Here is a 19,221-nt window from a genome sequence, read left to right as displayed (position 1 = left end):
AGTCATTTCACTCAATCGGTCATTCCTGGATGTAGACAGCTTAATAAAATTTGGATGGAGTGCATTTGACTTTCCAATGGATCACAAGGATGTAAAAGTCATCTCCATGTTTAGAACTGGCCAACAGGATCGATTAGAGCATGGCCGAGCGGTTAAGGTGATTGCCTTTGGATTGTAAGACACGCGAAGTACGGGTTTCAACCCAGCCTGTGTTCTCCCAAGGTCTTGATGACTAAATGCAGTCGGCAACGCCGCTATTATTTATGGTACCCGTGTTCAGGTCATCTTAACTGAGGATCATTGAAGACCACTTGTCTTCCACCCTTTAATGGCATACACTTGCTGTGAGCGCGGAAATTTCTGCGTCAGTTGGAAAAATCGCTAGTTGCTTGCCAAAAACTGGTGGTTTTTGCTCAACGCATGCCCAACAGTGTTCTTGGACACACCCGCCCGGTACAGTTTTGTGAGCATGGCTTTAATCCGTACAATCCGTTTGAAGTGTGTACAGTTCGATCGTAATTCTACAACAAGCAGTTCATATATATCGCTTGCTCAGGCGGATTCCCTGTGACAGACCCTTGAATTATGCCATTCGACTGAGTTCGCTCTCGTTGCTTCGCCGTATTGGAAGTTTATCTAAGCAACCTCCATAAGGTCGTGGGTTTCCTGAAGTCCTTTCCCCGTTTCCTCCCATCATAATGTAGGTCGTTATTGTATGAGTGAAACATTCTTGAGTATGGCGTAAAACACCAATAACATAAATAAATAAATAAATCAACACCAATCAAAAAATACATTGTACACGGGTGGCTTACAGATGAATACATGCGATATAGGGTTCAATGGATAACGTTTCTCGCCAAACCAATTCTTGTCCAAGCTGTCTCGTGAATATTGATCATTCTTGCCTTTGTGTTTTGGTGACTGCTAAACTGGTAACGTTTACTCTTGAAAGAATAATCTGTATAGACTGGGGTGGTCACCGCGCAGGAAAAGGTATACATTCGCCAAAAGCCCTCAAGACCATATATATTATTTGTCGTTTCCATGCGTTTCGGCACTAAAAACAAAAGAAAGATGATACACAGACATGATGGTGACAGAATGTTTAAATCGGTCGAGCGAGGTGTTTGCAGTATAAAGTCATCCTACTGCCATGAGGAGGCCCCCATGGCCGAAGAGTTAGCGCGCCAGCCTCTCACCAATGAGGTCACTGTAAGCTCAAGTCGGCTAATGCTGGCTTCCTCTCCGGCAGTACATGGAAAGATCTACCAGCAACCTGCGGATGGTCGTGGGTTTCCCCCAGGCTCAATATAAGTAAAATATTCTTGAGTGCTAAACAAATAAATAAATAAATCGTATTGCCATCAGAAACTATGGGGGCAATGTTGCGGGCACGGAATCAAAGAGAGACACCAGCTATCGGCGCGTTAGTCCTTTCACAATTTAAAAATTAGGTTTTGGAAAACTGATATTTAATCCAGCAGAGCTGTATACAGATGTAGTCCTCACAAATACAAAGCTATGTACTTGCACGTCAGAGGGGATTGCACTGACTATGCATGAGCACCTGATGGGGCTGATCCCATGAAGCATTTTCTGACTTAAATTGGAATTTTAAAGTCCAACATACTTCTTTTATTTATTTATTTGATTGGTGTTTTTCGCCGTACTCAAGAATATTTTACTTATAAGACGGCGGCCAGCATTATGGTGGGAGGAAATCGAGCAGAGCCCGGGGGAAACCCATGACCATCCGCAGGTTGCTGGAAGACCATCCCACTTACGGCCGGAGAGGAAGCCAGCATGAGCTGGATTTGAACTCAAAGTCACCGCATTGGTGAGATGCTCCTGGGTTAGTGTGCTGCGCTAGCACGCTAACCAGCTGAACTACGGAGGCCACAATATGCTTCATAATTCACGGCCTCTTATAATGAGATCAAATTGTGGTACATATATCGTAACGTAACACACAATGTTCTCAATTTTAACTCCTGGGATGCAAAAATAAAACTATACATCACATTTTACATTATGACCTCATGCAATCAAATCTGGTTCTGTGGAAACAGATCCATGATATATCTTCAAACAGTAGATCTTAAAAAGGGGGTTTTGAGGTTCTTTTGGAAGGTATAGAATATTATCCGTAAAGAACATCATCAAAAGTATTTGTCTAAAAATGCACTTTCTAGGGCGAAATTTTAGCTCATTTACCATAGCACGACAATATATAACCTGACTGAATTATATGACGGACCTCAATGTCCTCCGTCCGCTTCGGGAGCGGTAGATCCAGGATCAATCCTGGGTCGAGTCACACCTAAGACTTTAAAAGTGGAAATTGTAACTTCCTCGCTTGACGTTCAGCATGAAGGAGATAGTGCAATGACTGGTTGATCCGTATCAGTACAATGGCTCGGGCGGGGGCGCTTACTTGCCTTTGGTAAGTCGTCTCAGAATACCAGCACTAGATAAAAGAGCGATGGAAATCCGCCCTGCGATAAGGAGGCACATTATATACACCCTAAGGATTCCTTCATCGTCATATGACTGAAAACTTGTTGAGTACGACGTTAAACCCCAAGCACTCACTCAATGTCCACACTCTGTATACACTCATTCTTACAAAGCCGCGTTCACAAGGAGCGAATATCCAATCGACCCGTCGAATACGTCTATAGCCTACAGGAAATATAGACATGTCCTGTCTCATGCAATTGTAGTATTCGGCACTTCCCGTCGTCTGAAATAGTGCGGCGCGTACAGAATAAACTGCTACTATTTCCATTCCACTCATGCAGTGTCGAATTCGACTAGTCGACTGGACAAATCGCAATAGTACAGCACCTCAAGGTCCATGCACCGTTCGCAAGCCAAAATACAACTTTATTCTGCATATATCGTCCGCCCGCCACTACATACTCCAGAACTGTTCATTCATTATGTGACATTTTGAACGATTGTAGGATTGGTCGTGTCATTTTGTTATAGATGCTATAATTGAATACTGACCTGCCTGCAGGGTACCTATGGAATATACCAACAACTAAACGAAATCTCCGTATTTTATAGAAAATATAAAAAGGGTTTATTAGTAAGAACTGCGCATTCAATAAAGCAAGCTCGTAATTCTTTTCGAGACAAATGAATGCATAAATTTTAACTAATCGCTAAATTATATTATAGCGTGCATATGTAAATATATGTACAACTAAGAATTCCATAAGTATGAAATTAAGGACAATATCTTAATTATTGCAATGAGTTATATGTTTTGCAAAATCCGAAACATACAAATGCAAGGTCGTATATATGAAGCAAATAATCTACATGTATGTGTGCATATATAGGGCTATATATACCCGTGTTCATTCATGAAACCTTACACAATTATACTGCATGCTGTGAGGTAGGAAGCTGTTTTGAGAGAACAAATGAATTGCAAAAGCAGCTGGAAAGATTTAAATGTCCGAGCTTTACCATGTGCGACGAGCGTCGCTCACAGACCAACCGCCAAGCACAGCGGATAATCACTTATAACCATGTAAGAATTAATCTCAAAACACAATGTAGAAAAAAACATGTCAATAAAGATCGTATGTCTTCACAAAGAACTTTGATTTGGTAGTTAAGAACCACCATTAACAATGTTTGGGCACATATACTCTATGCTTCCAAACGTAATATTTTCTTTAAAGTTTCAAGGAGCCAACAACAGTCCAATATCACAATATGGCACCACTGGGAGTTTTCCAAAATCATCCAGCTTAAAGGGTTTAATTTCAAATGCCATAGTGACGCCAGAAGGTATTCGATATGCTACCAAATTGGATTAACCTCAATCAACTTCCATTCTCATAGTTCTCCATATCAGTTTTTGTGCCTAAAATATAAGTATCATGCTCGTTAACGAAATCCCAAGTCGTGTGAAGTTATGGGGGTAGCCACGATATTGAGTGAGTTACAGACAAGGGGTCATCTCTGCATGGTTATATTACAACAGTAAAGTAAAAGTATATTGAACACTTAATTTTATGCTCAGCATAGTTGAAAACTGGGGAACTAATATGACTGGCCTAACGTAAGGCATCGGGTGAGACGTGTGTGTTTGTGTGTGTGTGTGTGTGTCTGTGTCTGCGTGTGTCTGTGTGTCTGTGTGTGTGCGTGTATGCGTGTATGCATGTATGTCACCTGATATGACACACAACCCTGTTATTTTATACTGACACCCGGCCATCCACTCCTGTTTCCTTGTTCTATCCTGTCACTGCTGAGGACCAAGCGAGGCAGCGACAAGTACCATTTTAAAGTCTTTGATTCTGGGTCTCCCTAGAATTAACCGTTAAAGCGGTCATCGTTTTGTGGTCTATACACATCAATTGCATATATATGCAGTTGACCTTGTTATTGTAATAACCAACGACTGTCACTTTAAATGTGGTCGTCTGAGTAAGGAATTTTTGAACGGCAAGAATCCAAATGTTATTCCTAAATAGTATACTTATATACGCGTAATGCTTTACTTGTTTGACGTTTCTCGAGACGCGCGTCAGTCACCACTTTCCACACCCACCACCGCCCAGTCTGGCATGCTGTCAGACTGAAAGCTGTAACTTCCCCGTGCGCACATTTCAGAACGGTTTCGCAGTATTTCCTCTACCACTTTCACTGGAAGGACGCAGTTATATACTTTCATTATGTGAAGGTTTGTACAAAGTCTGCTCATCTTCACTAGGGCAGCTTCAAATTCCGGAGATGTTCGCGTGTTGATGACGATTTTCTCAAGTTTGTCCTGGTAATAATCCGTCACTAGATTCACCTCGTCAAAAATCCGAGTATAAGTCTCTAAAAGCATTACAGAAACAGGGATTTCCGGTTTCATAATGGTGGACACTTTATGCAGAGGGCAAGTTGGGTCAAACCCTAGTGTAACACGTAAGTCAGGCAGCTTTTTCACCAGGCTCGACCACGCTGCAGAGGATAAGTCTTTGCCGTATTTCTCTTCTCTTCGACATGTTATTGCTAAGTGTTCCAAAGGCGTCCTGCCTTCCTCGGTGAAAGACAGCAGAACTTCTTCCGAGCAACTAAAATGATAAAGTCTTAAATCTTTGAGACCCTGGCATCTTCTTGTCACGCGTACCATACACTCAGGAAATATGTTACAGACCAGCGTCTTATTTTGTATGTTCAGCCGTTCTAATTCCGGGTTGTGTGTTGACAGTAAATCTAGCACCTCTTCGCTGAGGGCCGCCATTAGCCCACTGAGGTCAACGCACCTGATTTGAGACAGCGGTTGGACGGTTTCAGGAGGAGGACCAAACAAAATTTTCAAGTTGGCTATGAACTCGGCTCCGGCGTAAAACAGAGGGTTTTCTCCCCTAAACCTAACCCGGATAGAATTTACGCGACGCTTGTCAGTTTCTCGTGCCAGACAGTGTATCACCGCGCATGCGTTCTCTCTGTTCTCCTCATCCGATTGGTCAAGGTCGATGGACACGTGACGTAAGTACTGACCGAAACGCTTCACGCAATGAAGATACCTTGTATCTGCAGGAACGAAAAACTGGAAACAAAATCTTTGCCATAAGTATTGGGATTTAAAGCACTGGTTCCAGAAGGAACATACCATGGAAGCCTTGTACTTGGCTGACAGTGGCAAGTAGGAGAAGATATGCACAATGATGTGCTCCGGCAGGGAGCTCCAGCATTTCGTTTCCGTCGCCATCTGAATGTAATAAAAAAAAGAAACAAATGAGCAATAAATAACGAAAGTGCGCGTGAAAAGATTTCAGAAGAAACACTTTATAAAGTTCCAACATAATATTTGCATGGGTGGAAGAAATTGGAGTTACTGGACAATCCACTGTCCATCAATAGGTACCTGACAAACCACCTGAGTAAACCACTGTCCATCAATAGATACCTGACAAAACCACCTGAGTAAACCACTGTCCATCAACAGATACCTGATAAACCACCTGAGTGAACCACTGTCCATCAATAGATACCTGACAAACCACCTGAGTAAACCACTGACCATCAATAGATACCTGACAAACCACCTGAGTAAACCACTGCCCATCAATAGATACCTGACAAAACCATCAGTGTAAACCACTGTCCATCAATAGATACCTGACAAAACCACCTGTGTAAACCACTGTCCATCAATAGATACCTGAGTAAACCACTGCCCATCAATAGATACCTGACAAACCACCTGAGTAAAACACTGCCCATCAATAGATACCTGACAAAACCACCTGTGTAAACCACTGTCCATCAACAGATACCTGACAAAACCACCTGAGTAAACCACTGTCCATCAATAGATACCTGACAAAACCACCTGTGTAAACCACTGTCCATCAATAGATACCTGACAAAACCACCTGAGTAAACCACTGCCCATCAATAGGATACCTGACAAAACCACCACTAAACCATTGTCCATCAATAGATACCTGACAAAACCACCTGAGTAAACCACTGTCCATCAATAGGTACCTGACAAAACCACCTGTGTAAACCACTGTCCATCAATAGGTACCTGACAAAACCACCTGTGTAAACCACTGCCCATCAATAGATACCTGACAAACCACCTGAGTAAACCACTGCCCATCAATAGATACCTGACAAACCACCTGAGTAAACCACTGCCCATCAATAGATACCTGACAAAACCACCTGTGTAAACCACTGTCCATCAACAGATACCTGACAAAACCACCTGAGTAAACCACTGTCCATCAATAGATACCTGACAAAACCACCTGAGTAAACCACTGTCCATCAATAGATACCTGACAAAACCACCTGTGTAAACCACTGTCCATCAATAGATACCTGACAAAACCACCTGAGTAAACCAGGTGGTAAACCACTGCCCATCAATAGGATACCTGACAAAACCACCTCTAAACCATTGTCCATCAATAGATACCTGACAAAACCACCTGAGTAAACCACTGTCCATCAATAGGTACCTGCTGTATGTGCGGTATTAGGTTAATCCGAGTAAGTACTATACTGTTCCACATTTAGTAAGTGTTACAGTTTGACATACATCACAGAAGTGACTGTACATGCAGATTTTTTTGATAGTCTTACCTGAACTGAGACGGTCTATATACGGTCAGTACTGACATCCAGTGCATACAATCTGCCTGTGGCTAACATATAATATAGTTGCAATAACACCCCACTAAGCCGATCTTAAATATATATCTTCAAGTTGTTCAACCATACATGGCCAGGTATAGCTATGATACACGCATAAAGGGACACAACCCTCCTCTCATGTCCTTATAGGGATGTTGCGATTCGAAGAAATCAATGGCTCATACAGACAGACTGCAGAGCGCTGACTCACACAATGGTCCCACCAGAGCCTCAAAAAAGAATCTGCGAGCACCCCGCCACAATGACAACAGGCAATCTAAACCTAAACAACGGAGGGAAAACATAAGCCTTTTTAAAGACAGCAGCTGGTGTGGTCAACTTGACAGTTCTCCACTCAGTCAGGGTAACGTTTTAAGGTGGCCGTGAGGGGCTAAAGGTGCATACCACCTTATGCCGGTGGGACAGTTTCCGCAGCGTCTTTCTGTGCGAGGATACTGTGGTCAATAGGCGTGGGCCTATTCACTGCAGGTGAGTAACCGTGGATTTAACACATATGTACACTTACGCTCCTGTGACAGTCCGTAAAACGCCCCACCAAGCCGAGAGGGACTTATTCTCCCCACGTTTCCCCTTCCACAGCGTGTGTATGCTTACTGCATGTATGTGAACGGTAGTAGGCTCAGGGTTTGATCAAGATGCAAGTCCCGAGCTAATAATAGATAGCGCCTATGCGCACTGCGTGTCTCGCAAAAATTGGCCGACAGCCTATACGGTTTTCGGAACTACACGACGTTGTGGGCTCGCATCATAAACTCAGGGGGCACGATCCTGCATGTTTGCCTATAGTTGACTGTATTTAATAGTTTTGAATTGTTATATGAGGTATACATGTCAGTTTAAATTGCTTCCTTAGATAAGCGTTTAAGACAAACAGTCTTTCAGCCTCATGTTAACTGCCCGAGGCGAGCCACATGTATTTATCAAAGACGCAGTGGGGCAACACCTGTTGGTAGGCCTAATCATTTGGTTACAATGGAGGGATTTTGATGGGGTGAGGTTTGTGTGGGAGGCTCTTAAAGGTGCTAGGACACATGGAGAGTGACTTCAAACCCGGTCGTAAGCAGGGATATTTGTTAATTTTCCCGTTAGCTGTTCGTCGCACGTGGGAAATTCGTCTGTTACTCGCCTTAGGCCTTCCCCGAGAGAAGGATAACGTAGCAAAAGAGCCTGGAGGAAACCTAGCACAGCCCGGAGGAAAGCGACACACCAGGTCGCGCAGGCCTACCTCAGAAACGCCGCTTTTCTGCACACAGCTGGATTCGAACCTCGATCGTTCGAACCAAACGTCATTCAATGTCTTACTTACGAGGCATGAATTAGACGGTGCATTAAGCCAAGGACATCAGGTTTTGTAACAGGGCCTTTCATAAGCTATATGCCATTAAGTTTCCTCCGATGTTACAGTTTAGAGGTCAGCGCGAGCGCCTCAAAGGTTATGTGTGTGCGACTATTCGGCAGCTATAACACTGTCGTGGCTGCTCAGGTTTTGCTCCCTGTGCTGTAGTCTTATTATACTGATACCTATACCTGGTTACTTAATGCCATCTCTACCACAATTTTAATCATTACAAGACAAGGACATTTTTCATTTTCGCACATTGATTGAACACTTTGATTGTTGATTGCTGAAAAGCATGTATTGTAATCAATGTGGATGTGGTATTTTTCTCCACGTGAATGTCAATTTGTATGGATATATGGTAAGGTGTAAATAAATATATTAATAAATGATTTTCATGCAGTCCCGAACTTTTCTGATGACGTGGATATATGCCTACTGGAAGACCTCCTCAGTAAGATTATAAAACATACACTGTTTTGATATTTTCAGATGCCTTACACGTTTAATGGATTGGTCGAATTTGCCGGAACCTGGGGTGATCAGGATTTTCTCTTTCTTGTCCTTCTCAGAGCGATGTAAGGCGTCCACAGTCTGCATTAGATGGTACGAGAGTTTCCTCTCGCCAAGCGTCTGGGAGAGAACGCTGCTAACTTTCAGGGAACCTCAAGATGAGAGGCTGACGGAATATGTCACCCGGTGGGGTCATCTCATTAAACATCTTTCCGTAGACGTAGATCAGTTTGACTCGCAAAACCGCGAGGCCGCCTGCAAAGTGCTACGATGCCTGAGCAAACTGAGGCAAAGACGGCTGAACTCGTTCACCATGACATTTATTGGGGTCAATCCCATGTTTTATTCGGGGGCAGAGTTTGTGGAATGTTTTAAAGAGCTCTTCGTTGTCGGCGATCGTCCACAATTCGTATCCTTGGATCTAAGCAATGTCAAGTTTTCCATTAACGAAGACGTTATGAACATCATAGCGGAAAATAACCCGGGCATAGAAAAACTGAACATCCAGTGCGATGCCTTGATATGTAAAGTTAGCCCAGACTGTATGAAGCGCACGATTCAGCGCTGCCGGAATCTCAGAGACGTCAGGCTCATATCTTGTAGTCTCACAGAAGACGTCTTCAAACTGTTCACGGAAGACGGCAGGGGACAATTGCAACACTTGTCCCTCATGGTGCGCCGTGAGCAAAAATTCGCGGTGCCCATTTCCTCAGAGTGCTGGTCCGTTGTTCGAGCTCATTTACCGGGACTCCGTGTGTCTTTGGGGTTCGACTCCACGTGCCCCATGGACGTCATCGCCCTTGTTCTCAAACCTGAAATCCCCGTGTACAGAATAAAGCTGGCCGTGTACGCACCCGTGGAAGACAGCATGTTTTACATTCCCGTGTATTACAAGGAAACCGTGGAGACCTTGATTCTCCATCCAATGGCCAATCAGAAATTTTACACAGCTCTAGAATTTGTAGCCAAGGAATGCCGAAATCTAAGGACATTGCTGGTGTATTGTGTACTTCCTAAGGACCTTATAGAACGAATACTGGAAATGTGTCCAGAAATGAAAGCACGGGGTACCTATATTCTAAAATCCGAGGCGGAACCAGAGTCCAAATGGGTCATGGAAAAAGACGCAAATAAATCGCTATCGCAGAAATAATTTTCATCAGGGCAAATAGGAATTCTGTTCCTAGCTGGACTATATTTAATAGAAGAATGGTCCTCAATAGTGCTTTACGTCTTATTATTGATGGGTGCTTGCTTCGTGCTGGTCACACTGGCATTATTCATATATAGTTTAAACGTAATGGTGCATTGAATAAGTGATTGTGCTATCTGCATTTTCGCCTGTTACTGTTAGATTGTAAACTTGTGTCGAGGTGATGCGAAAATATGTCCTGGTTTTATTGGTATATTTTGTTATAAGTATGTCATAATTAAGGTTGCATTATATAATCTATCCTCCCCCCCCCCACCCCCACCCCCACCCATGACAGCTTCGGTGGCCTAATGGTTAAAGCGTGCGTCTTGAAGTCGGGTGATCCCGGATCAAACCCGGGTCGGGTTATAACAAAGACTTCAGTAATGGCACTTGTTGTTACCTCGTTTGGCGTCCAGCACTGAGAGGCTAGAGCAAGGAAACAGGACTGTTTGTCATGATGTCAGTATGACATGTCTTGTGTCTTCGGCGTGACACTTTGGCGGCGTGGAATCACCCTGCCACTAGAAGACATAGTATATGTACACACACCTAATGACTCCTCGTCGTCATATGACTGAAAAATTGTTAAGTACGACGTTAAACCCCAAGCGTACATACATACATATTATATTAAGCTCGTCATCTAAGTGGCATTCCACCCATACACCCATATGACACATACACTTGCTCTGCAGGCCAGTAAATCTCTGTGCACTACATGTGGTAGAGTTCGTCAGTTACTTGCCATACAAGCTTGTGGTTTACTCCGGTCACTACAGTTTTCTCCACTCTAAAATTGACCACCGATTTAATATTACTGACTTACTGATTAATATTTAATATTACTCCCAAATGAATAAATAAATAAAAATAAAACATGTTCATATGGCTGGTCACATATTTTCGCTGTAGTATTCAAGAAATATTGAAAGTGCTCTTGAAGAAATCCTCAGCAGTTTAGTGCACATCGTTTTTAATTTTGGCATGCCTTTTTAAAAGTGTTACATATAAATTTTTATCGACACTATTTTTGATTTGATATTATGATGAATTGCTATATTGTTAACACCGGTTATGAAGTGTGAGAGATAAAGATTTTTCAATTTAAGGCATGTAGCCGTGAAATATTTAGAACATTTATATATATATATATATATATATATATATATATAGATAGATAGATATATATATGTGTGTGTGTGTGTAAATTATTATTTAATTCGAATTATTCGAAATATTTTATCTTTTAATACTGAATATTGTTGGAAGTACACCATGTTAAGCCTGGCAAGAGAAATAAGTCAAATATATCTGGATACTCGCCATCTCAGTGATTTGTGGTTATTCGTACATCAGTTCGATATCATGTCAAATCACAATTTATCACTGGTAATATATAGAGGGTTTGCATTTCGTACTTAATGCTTTTGTATTGTAACGTATGCTCTTCCGCCATTTCATTTTAATAATGCTCTAATATGGCTGTCAGTTCATTGGTCTTCTGGGATCACGACGTCACATGCGAACCTCAGAAACTTTCATACAAAACGCCTCATAACTTTGAGGAGACCGGAAGTCCATAATCGTAGTTAGGATTTCTGTCCTTCAGCGATTTGACGAAGACCAAGTGAGATGCTACATCAAAGGCGGTTTTCTGGACCGCTGGTAAGTTGTTCATGTTCTTCATCCAGGAGAAAAGCTTCGGGAACCTCTCTTCGGTGAACTTGAACCCACTGATGACCTCCACAACACAGAGTCGCTCAAACCAAGGCCAAAGCAGGAAGTCCAGATTGCCAACCGCATTGCCTGCAAGGCAAAAAAAGGACGCAATGTACGCAATATGTATGGAAGACGATTACGGCCACTCGTGAAGTTGTGTCTGTTAAGCTCTGGATCTCCATGGGCGTCGTGACAAACCGCGCATGACAAGATCACAGGAATTTGAGAGAAATGCCCGTTATACTTAACTTATCAACCCAGTGATTTTTTTATGTTGTGAAATGTAAAAACGTTGTTCTTTTATAGCTATTCTGGCGGTCTCGAGAACGATTTTATTTATTCATTTATTTACTTAGTTAACTGATGATTTAACATCGACTAATTTTCAACCATACGACGGCAGTCATGTGAATGGCACAGAGAAAACGGTAATTCCCGGAATTGACCACCGCTCATTTTGACTACTAGAAAGCTAAATCCGAAGCATCGACTTCATTGTTCTAAGAGCAATCGGGTACTGAAAGAAACCTTCAGAGATGTATAATATGATTTTGATTAAATGCTGACTTGAATAAACTACCACCTTTCTCCAGGTACCTAACAAACTTTCCGAAGCCTGACCAGAGAGAGATGGATTCGAATCTGTAACCTCATTCATAAGGGCAATGAGAAAACCGCTTTCAGAGAAGAATCCAAAGTGATTTTGCAAACTTCACCACATGAAGCATATTATACGACATAAAGGGCTATGTTTTCACTTACCTGCTAAAAACTTCCCCCTGCCAGATAGGTCTTTCTCTAATACGTCTAACGCTTTCTCCAACTGGTCCAGAGTCTCGTTTTTTTGTTGGTCTTTTAACAACACTTTGTAGAATCGTGATATGAACTGCAAGAATTAAGGAGGCACCATATAAAAAAGTATTGTGCCGTAAACAGGACAACTTTATATACGAAGTTCTCCTACAATTATTCAGAGCGTCAGCCATTAAAATTCGGGTCAATTTTTAATTGGGTCAATTTTGTAAAACTCTCGCAGTTTCATTTATTCAATTGAGTGCCATCTGAACGTCGACGTGAAAGACAAGCAGTGAACAGCTTTCATGAAGTAATGTCAAAAATAAATCCAATGCATGTATTCTACGACTCAAACTGATCTACACCTAGATCAGTTCGCTTACGTCAGGAAATATCATTTGGCTAATGTGTCAGTATGGATGTGCGATCTGATTTATGCGCAATAAGAAAATATAGCAAGAACATGCTTGTTAACTATCTAGAGACAACAAAAAATCGTGTAACAGATATATAATACTGATGAAATATACCAGTACATGTTCTTGTAAGCTCACCCAGTTAGATCGTTCGACAACCATTCTGTCCAAGGCGAGCAGGTACGGATCCCTCGGAGAGCATCTGAACTTGGGGTAAATGTCCTCCAAGTATTCGTTGCACACCAAAGACTCGTAAACTACCTTCTCATCATGCTCGAGGACTGGAACTAAGCCCAGTGGGTTGCGCTGAAGAAACCAGTCTGGTTTCTGTTTCAGGTTGATGTTCACTGTTTCGTACCTGTAGGTTAATTACACAAGTGAAACCGTCATTATCCTGTTTCTACATGACAGGAGCAAATTTCACAAAAATGCAGTATTCCCAATGCGGAACATCTTCCTTTAAAGACATTGACAATGGAAGACCATTAACAAATTAAGTCTGTGTAACATGGCGTAGAACATTTTCCCTTCAGAACATACCGTCTGACGGGACCACACAAGAAGTCTGTGTGTTATATGGCGGGAACCGTTTTCCATTCAGCATATACCGTCTAACGGGACCACACAACATGTCTGTGTGTAATATGGCGGGCAACGTTTTCCGTTCAGGACATACCGTCTAACGGGACCACACAACATTTCTGTGTGTAATGTTACGATGAACGTTTTCCATTCATGCCATACTGTCTAACGGGACCACACAACATGTCTGTGTGTAATATGACGGGGAACGTTTTTCATTCAGGACATACCGACTAACGGGACCACTCAACATGTCTGTGTGCAATATGGCAGGCAACGTTTTTCATTCAGGACATACTCTCTAACGGGACCACACAACATGTCTGTGTGTAATATGACGGGGAACGTTTTTCATTCAGGACATACCGTCTGACGGGACCACACAATATGTTTGTGTGTAATATGGCAGGCAACGTTTTTCATTCAGGACATACCGACTAACGGGACCACACAACATGTCTGTGTGTAATATGGCAGGCAACGTTTTTCATTCAGGACATACCGACTAACGGGACCACACAACATGTCTGAGTGTAATATGGCAGGCAACGTTTTCCGTTCAGGACATACCGTCTAACGGGACCACAAAAGATGTCTGAGTGTAATATGACGGGCAACGTTTTCCTTTCACCACATACCGTCTGACGGGACCACACAATATGTCTGTGTGTAATATGGCGGGCAACGTTTTTCATTCAGGACATACTGACTAACAGGACCACACAACATGCCTGAGTGTAATATGACGAGCAACGTTTTTCATTCAGGACATACCGACTAACGGGACCACACAACATGTCTGAGTGTAATATAGCGGGCAACGTTTTCCTTTCAGCACATACCGTCTGACGGGACCACACAACATGTCTGTGTGTAATATTGCAGGCAACGTTTTCCATTCAGGACATACGGTCTAACGGGACCACACAACATGTCTGTGTGTCATATGGCAGGCAACATTTTTCATTCAGGACATACCGACTAACGGAACCACACAACATGTCTGAGTGTAATATGACGGGGAACGTTTTCCTTTCAGCACATACCGTCTGACGGGACCACACAACATGTCTGTGTGTAATATGGCAGGCAACGTTTTCCGTTTAGGACATACGGTCTAAAGGGACCACACAACATGTCTGTGTGTAATATGGCCGGGAACGTTTTCCTTTCAGCACATACCGTCTGACGGAACCATGCAACATGTCTGTGTGTAATATGGCCGGGAACGTTTTCCTTTCAGCACATACCGTCTAACGGGACCACACAACATGTCTGTGTGTAATATGATGGGGAATGTTTTCCGTTTAGGACATACCCTCTAACGGGGCCACACAACATGTCTGTGTGTAATATGAATGAAACGTTTTTCATTCAGGACATACCGTCTGACGGGACCACACAACATGTCTGTGTGTAATATAGCGGGCAACGTTTTCCGTTCAGGACATACAGTCTAACGGGGCCACACAACATGTCTGTGTGTAATATGACGGGAAACGTTTTCCGTTCAGGACATACCGTCTAACGGGACCACACAACATGTCTGTGTGTAATATAGCGGGCAACATTTTCCGTTCAGGACATACAGTCTAACGGGGCCACACAACATGTCTGTGTGTAATATAGCGGGCAACGTTTTCCGTTCAGGACATACCGTCTAACGGGGCCACACAACATGTCTGTGTGTAATATGACGGGAAACGTTTTCCATTCAGGACATACCGTCTAACGGGACCACACAACATGTCTGTGTGTAATATAGCGGGCAACGTTTTCCGTTCAGGACATACCGTCTAACGGGGCCACACAACATGTCTGTGTGTAATATGACGGGCAACGTTTTCCATTCAGGACATACCGTCTAACGGGACCACACAACATATCTGTGTGTAATACGACGGGAAACGTTTTCCGTTCAGGACATACCGTCTAACGGGACCACACAACATGTCTGTGTGCAATATAGCGGGCAACGTTTTCCTTTCAGGACATACTGTCTAACGGGACCACACAACATGTCTGTGTGCAATATAGCGGGCAACGTTTTCCGTTCAGGACATACCGTCTAACGGGGCCACACAACATGTCTGTGTGTAATATGACGGGCAACGTTTTCCATTCAGGACATACCGTCTAACGGGACCACACAACATATCTGTGTGTAATATAGCGGGCAACGTTTTCCGTTCAGGACATACCGTCTAACGGGGCCACACAACATGTCTGTGTGTAATATGACGGGCAACGTTTTCCGTTCAGGACATACCGTCTAACGGGGCCACACAACATGTCTGTGTGTAATATAGCGGGCAACGTTTTCCGTTCAGGACATACAGTCTAACGGGGCCACACAACATGTCTGTGTGTAATGTGACGGGCAACGTTTTTCATTCAGGACATACCGTCTAACGGGACCACACAAAATATCTGTGTGTAATATAGCGGGCAACGTTTTCCGTTCAGGACATACCGTCTAACGGGGCCACACAACATGTCTGTGTGTAATATGACGGGCAACGTTTTCCATTCAGGACATACCGTCTAACGGGGCCACACAACATGTCTGTGTGTAATATAGCGGGCAACGTTTTCCGTTCAGGACATACCGTCTAACAGGGCCACACAACATGTCTGTGTGTAATATGACGGGCAACGTTTTCCATTCAGGACATACCGTCTGACGGGACCACACAACATGTCTGTGTGTAATATGACGGGAAACGTTTTCCGTTCAGGACATACCGTCTAACGGGGCCACACAACATGTCTGTGTGTAATATGACGGGCAACGTTTTCCATTCAGGACATACCGTCTGACGGGACCACACAACATGTCTGTGTGTAATATGACGGGAAACGTTTTCCGTTCAGGACATACCGTCTAACGGGGCCACACAACATGTCTGAGTGTAATATGACGGGCAACGTTTTCCATTCAGGACATACCATCTGACGGGACCACACAACATGTCTGTGTGTAATATGACGGGAAACGTTTTCCGTTCAGGACATACCGTCTAACGGGGCCACACAACATGTCTGTGTGTAATATGACGGGCAACGTTTTCCATTCAGGACATACCGTCTGACGGGACCACACAACATGTCTGTGTGTAATATGACGGGAAACGTTTTCCGTTCAGGACATACCGTCTGACGGGACCACACAACATGTCTGTGTGTAATATGACGGGAAACGTTTTCCATTCAGGACATACCGTCTAACGGGACCACACAACATATCTGTGTGTAATATAGCGGGCAACGTTTTCCGTTCAGGACATACCGTCTAACGGGACCACACAACACGTCTGTGTGTAATATGACGGGCAACGTTTTCCGTTCATGCCATACCGTCTAACGGGACCACACAACATGTCTGTAAGTATGATATTTATGATCTACGGAAATGCCATTTCCGATTAATTTATTTATTTGATTGGTCTTTTATGTCGCACTCAAGAATATTTGACTTATCTTATTACGATGGCGGCCAGCTTTATGGTGGGATGAAACCGGGCAGAGCCCGAAGGAAACCCACGACCATGCACAGGCTGCTGTCACGTACGGCCGGTGAGGAAGCCACCATGATCCACCATGAACTCGCAGCGATCGTACTGGTAAGAGGCTCTGAGTTATAGCGCCGCGCTGGCATGCTAACCACCTCGGCCAGGGAAGCCCCCAATTATAACTGAAACTGCCTCACGGATGAACCACTTCCGTTAACTTGATGAATGTGTACCGTCTTTCTTCAAATATATATCCTCAAAACAGCATAAAGCCACTGCTGAAATCACTTAGTGAAATATCTGCAAGCTTGACCTGAGCATTCCACGTATTAACTTACGGGATATTTTTGTGCTCCAATAATAAACGAGTTCTTTGGGCAAAAGGACAGAACCGCATGCTGTATAGTCGTAAAGAGCCCGGTTTGAGTGGCGGGAACTTAGTACCTGTGAGAAGAGGGAAGTAGGTTTTTAAGCTAATGATATGCATATCAACATACTTTATCAACACAATACTTTTTGTTACACTTAGCCTAATTATTTATTTGACTGGTATTTTAACTGTATACTCCCTAATATACAGGGGCCTCCGTGGCTCAGTCGGTTAGCGCGCTAGCGCAGCATAATGACCCAGGAGCCTCTCACCAATGCAGTCGCTGTGAGTTCAAGTCCAGCTCATGCTGGCTTCCTCTCCGGCCATACGTGGGAAGGTTTGTCAGCAACCTGCGGATGGTTGTGGGTTTCCCCCGGGCTGTGCCCGGTTTCCACCCACCATAATGCTGGCCGCTGTCGTATAAGTGAAATATTCTTGAGTACGGCGTAAAACACCAATCAAACAAATAAATAAACTAATATACATCTTTTATCACATCACATTGTACCCTTATATGACTGTAGTTACATTCACCGGTGGTACGGCGATGGTCATCTATAAAAAAACCATTATAGTACAACTGGTTTCGAAACGGCGCCTCCATTCATCGACGTCTGGACCTCGCCGTGATTTTGAAAACAGGATGAAATAGCTTCGTAGACTGGTCATTAAATTTGAAATTAATCTCTGGTCAAAATTTCTCAAACGCTTATAGAACTAAAACACGGTTTGTACAACACCGTGTGAGAGTGGGAGCAACTCTACACCGTAATTGGTATTCAGTTGATTACTTCAGATTACTTTTTAAATTTTAGTGCACCATGCAGGTGTTTAAATAACCACAGCCCTATTGTTGTTATAGCGATTGAAAAAGACTTTAAGCGTACATAGCATAAACATGGCGTACGGTTATCACAGGGTTACTGCCGTGTAGACCTGGCCAGTGTGAGTAGTTTTGAAGCTGACGCGAAAACTAGGTTATTTCATCTACGTACCGTAACACAAAACATTTAACTCTACCTTTCGCAAACGATTTCTCTGTCGGCATGGCCATAGTTTCTGTCTCTTTCAGGTGCTTGGATAAGCTACATTTCCGAAGACAAGTTGTGACTGTCATCTGCGGCCTAAGCCGCCAAATGATGTTAGATAATCTGGGGAATGCCAGTGTTAACCCAGATTTTCAACCCAGTTGAAAGTGCTGTGTCATGCCAGAGTAGCCTCCCCTGTTAGCAACAAGTTACCGGTTTCAAATGTAGGGCCTGTAGGTTTACACGAGCGCATTCATTTCCTTACTATTTACAGGGGCGTAGGAAGCAATTTCAAAGTGGTTTTTGGGATGGAGGCGGAGGGGGCAGCAAAAGAGGCGAGGGTCCTATATTTATATCGCCTTAGAGACGATTTGCCGTATCTTAGATATGCCAATTGAAGTGTTATTGACTATTTAAGCCTGCCTGAAAAAATTGAAACAGACTTTAGCTCAATTGTTCACGCTTTTGCCCGGAGAACCACGGGTCAATAAAGAACATTGTAACAATTTTCCCAAATATCAACATTAAATTTATGCATGTCGGAGAAAGGTTGGTGTAGATTGA

At 43.2% G+C, this 19,221-nt stretch overlaps 3 protein-coding genes across 3 annotated transcripts; 1 reads left to right on the top strand and 2 right to left on the bottom strand.

The window, feature by feature from the left end:
- Window positions 1-4,215: 4,215 nt before the first annotated feature.
- On the bottom strand, window positions 4,216-7,775 carry LOC135475448 (F-box/LRR-repeat protein 8-like). Its single transcript, XM_064755351.1, has 2 exons — window positions 7,694-7,775; window positions 4,216-5,728 (listed from the first exon to the last, which is right to left on the bottom strand). The coding sequence occupies exon 2, from the start codon at window positions 5,726-5,728 to the stop codon at window positions 4,553-4,555; it is 1,176 nt and encodes a 391-aa protein (XP_064611421.1). The 5' UTR covers window positions 7,694-7,775; the 3' UTR covers window positions 4,216-4,552.
- Window positions 7,508-10,481, top strand: LOC135475449 (F-box/LRR-repeat protein 8-like). The gene is made up of 2 exons (XM_064755352.1): window positions 7,508-7,656; window positions 9,020-10,481. The coding sequence occupies exon 2, from the start codon at window positions 9,036-9,038 to the stop codon at window positions 10,191-10,193; it is 1,158 nt and encodes a 385-aa protein (XP_064611422.1). The 5' UTR covers window positions 7,508-7,656; window positions 9,020-9,035; the 3' UTR covers window positions 10,194-10,481.
- Window positions 10,482-11,442: 961 nt separating this feature from the next.
- On the bottom strand, window positions 11,443-18,840 carry LOC135475458 (glutathione S-transferase omega-1-like). Its single transcript, XM_064755367.1, has 5 exons — window positions 18,650-18,840; window positions 17,598-17,703; window positions 13,304-13,523; window positions 12,717-12,840; window positions 11,443-12,041 (listed from the first exon to the last, which is right to left on the bottom strand). Exons 1-5 carry the CDS (start codon window positions 18,744-18,746, stop codon window positions 11,788-11,790), a joined length of 801 nt encoding a protein of 266 aa, XP_064611437.1. The 5' UTR covers window positions 18,747-18,840; the 3' UTR covers window positions 11,443-11,787.
- Window positions 18,841-19,221: the final 381 nt, after the last annotated feature.

Source organism: Liolophura sinensis, chromosome 9, assembly GCF_032854445.1.
Source record: "Liolophura sinensis isolate JHLJ2023 chromosome 9, CUHK_Ljap_v2, whole genome shotgun sequence".
Classification (NCBI taxonomy): Eukaryota; Metazoa; Mollusca; class Polyplacophora; order Chitonida; family Chitonidae; genus Liolophura; species Liolophura sinensis.
This window is presented reverse-complemented; position numbering and strand designations above follow the sequence as displayed.

Excerpts from the sequence above, each read along its gene's own strand:
- LOC135475448 (XM_064755351.1), bottom strand. The coding sequence starts at position 5,728 with ATGGCGACGGAAACGAAATGCTGGAGCTCCCTGCCGGAGCACATCATT.
- LOC135475449 (XM_064755352.1), top strand. The coding sequence starts at position 9,036 with ATGGATTGGTCGAATTTGCCGGAACCTGGGGTGATCAGGATTTTCTCT.
- LOC135475458 (XM_064755367.1), bottom strand. The coding sequence starts at position 18,746 with ATGACAGTCACAACTTGTCTTCGGAAATGTAGCTTATCCAAGCACCTG. Across the intron at positions 13,524-17,597 it reads TTGGAGCACAAAAATATCCC|GTACGAAACAGTGAACATCA; the intron begins GTAAGTTAATAC and ends ATTAACCTACAG. Across the intron at positions 12,042-12,716 it reads CAGGGGGAAGTTTTTAGCAG|GCAATGCGGTTGGCAATCTG; the intron begins GTAAGTGAAAAC and ends TTTGCCTTGCAG.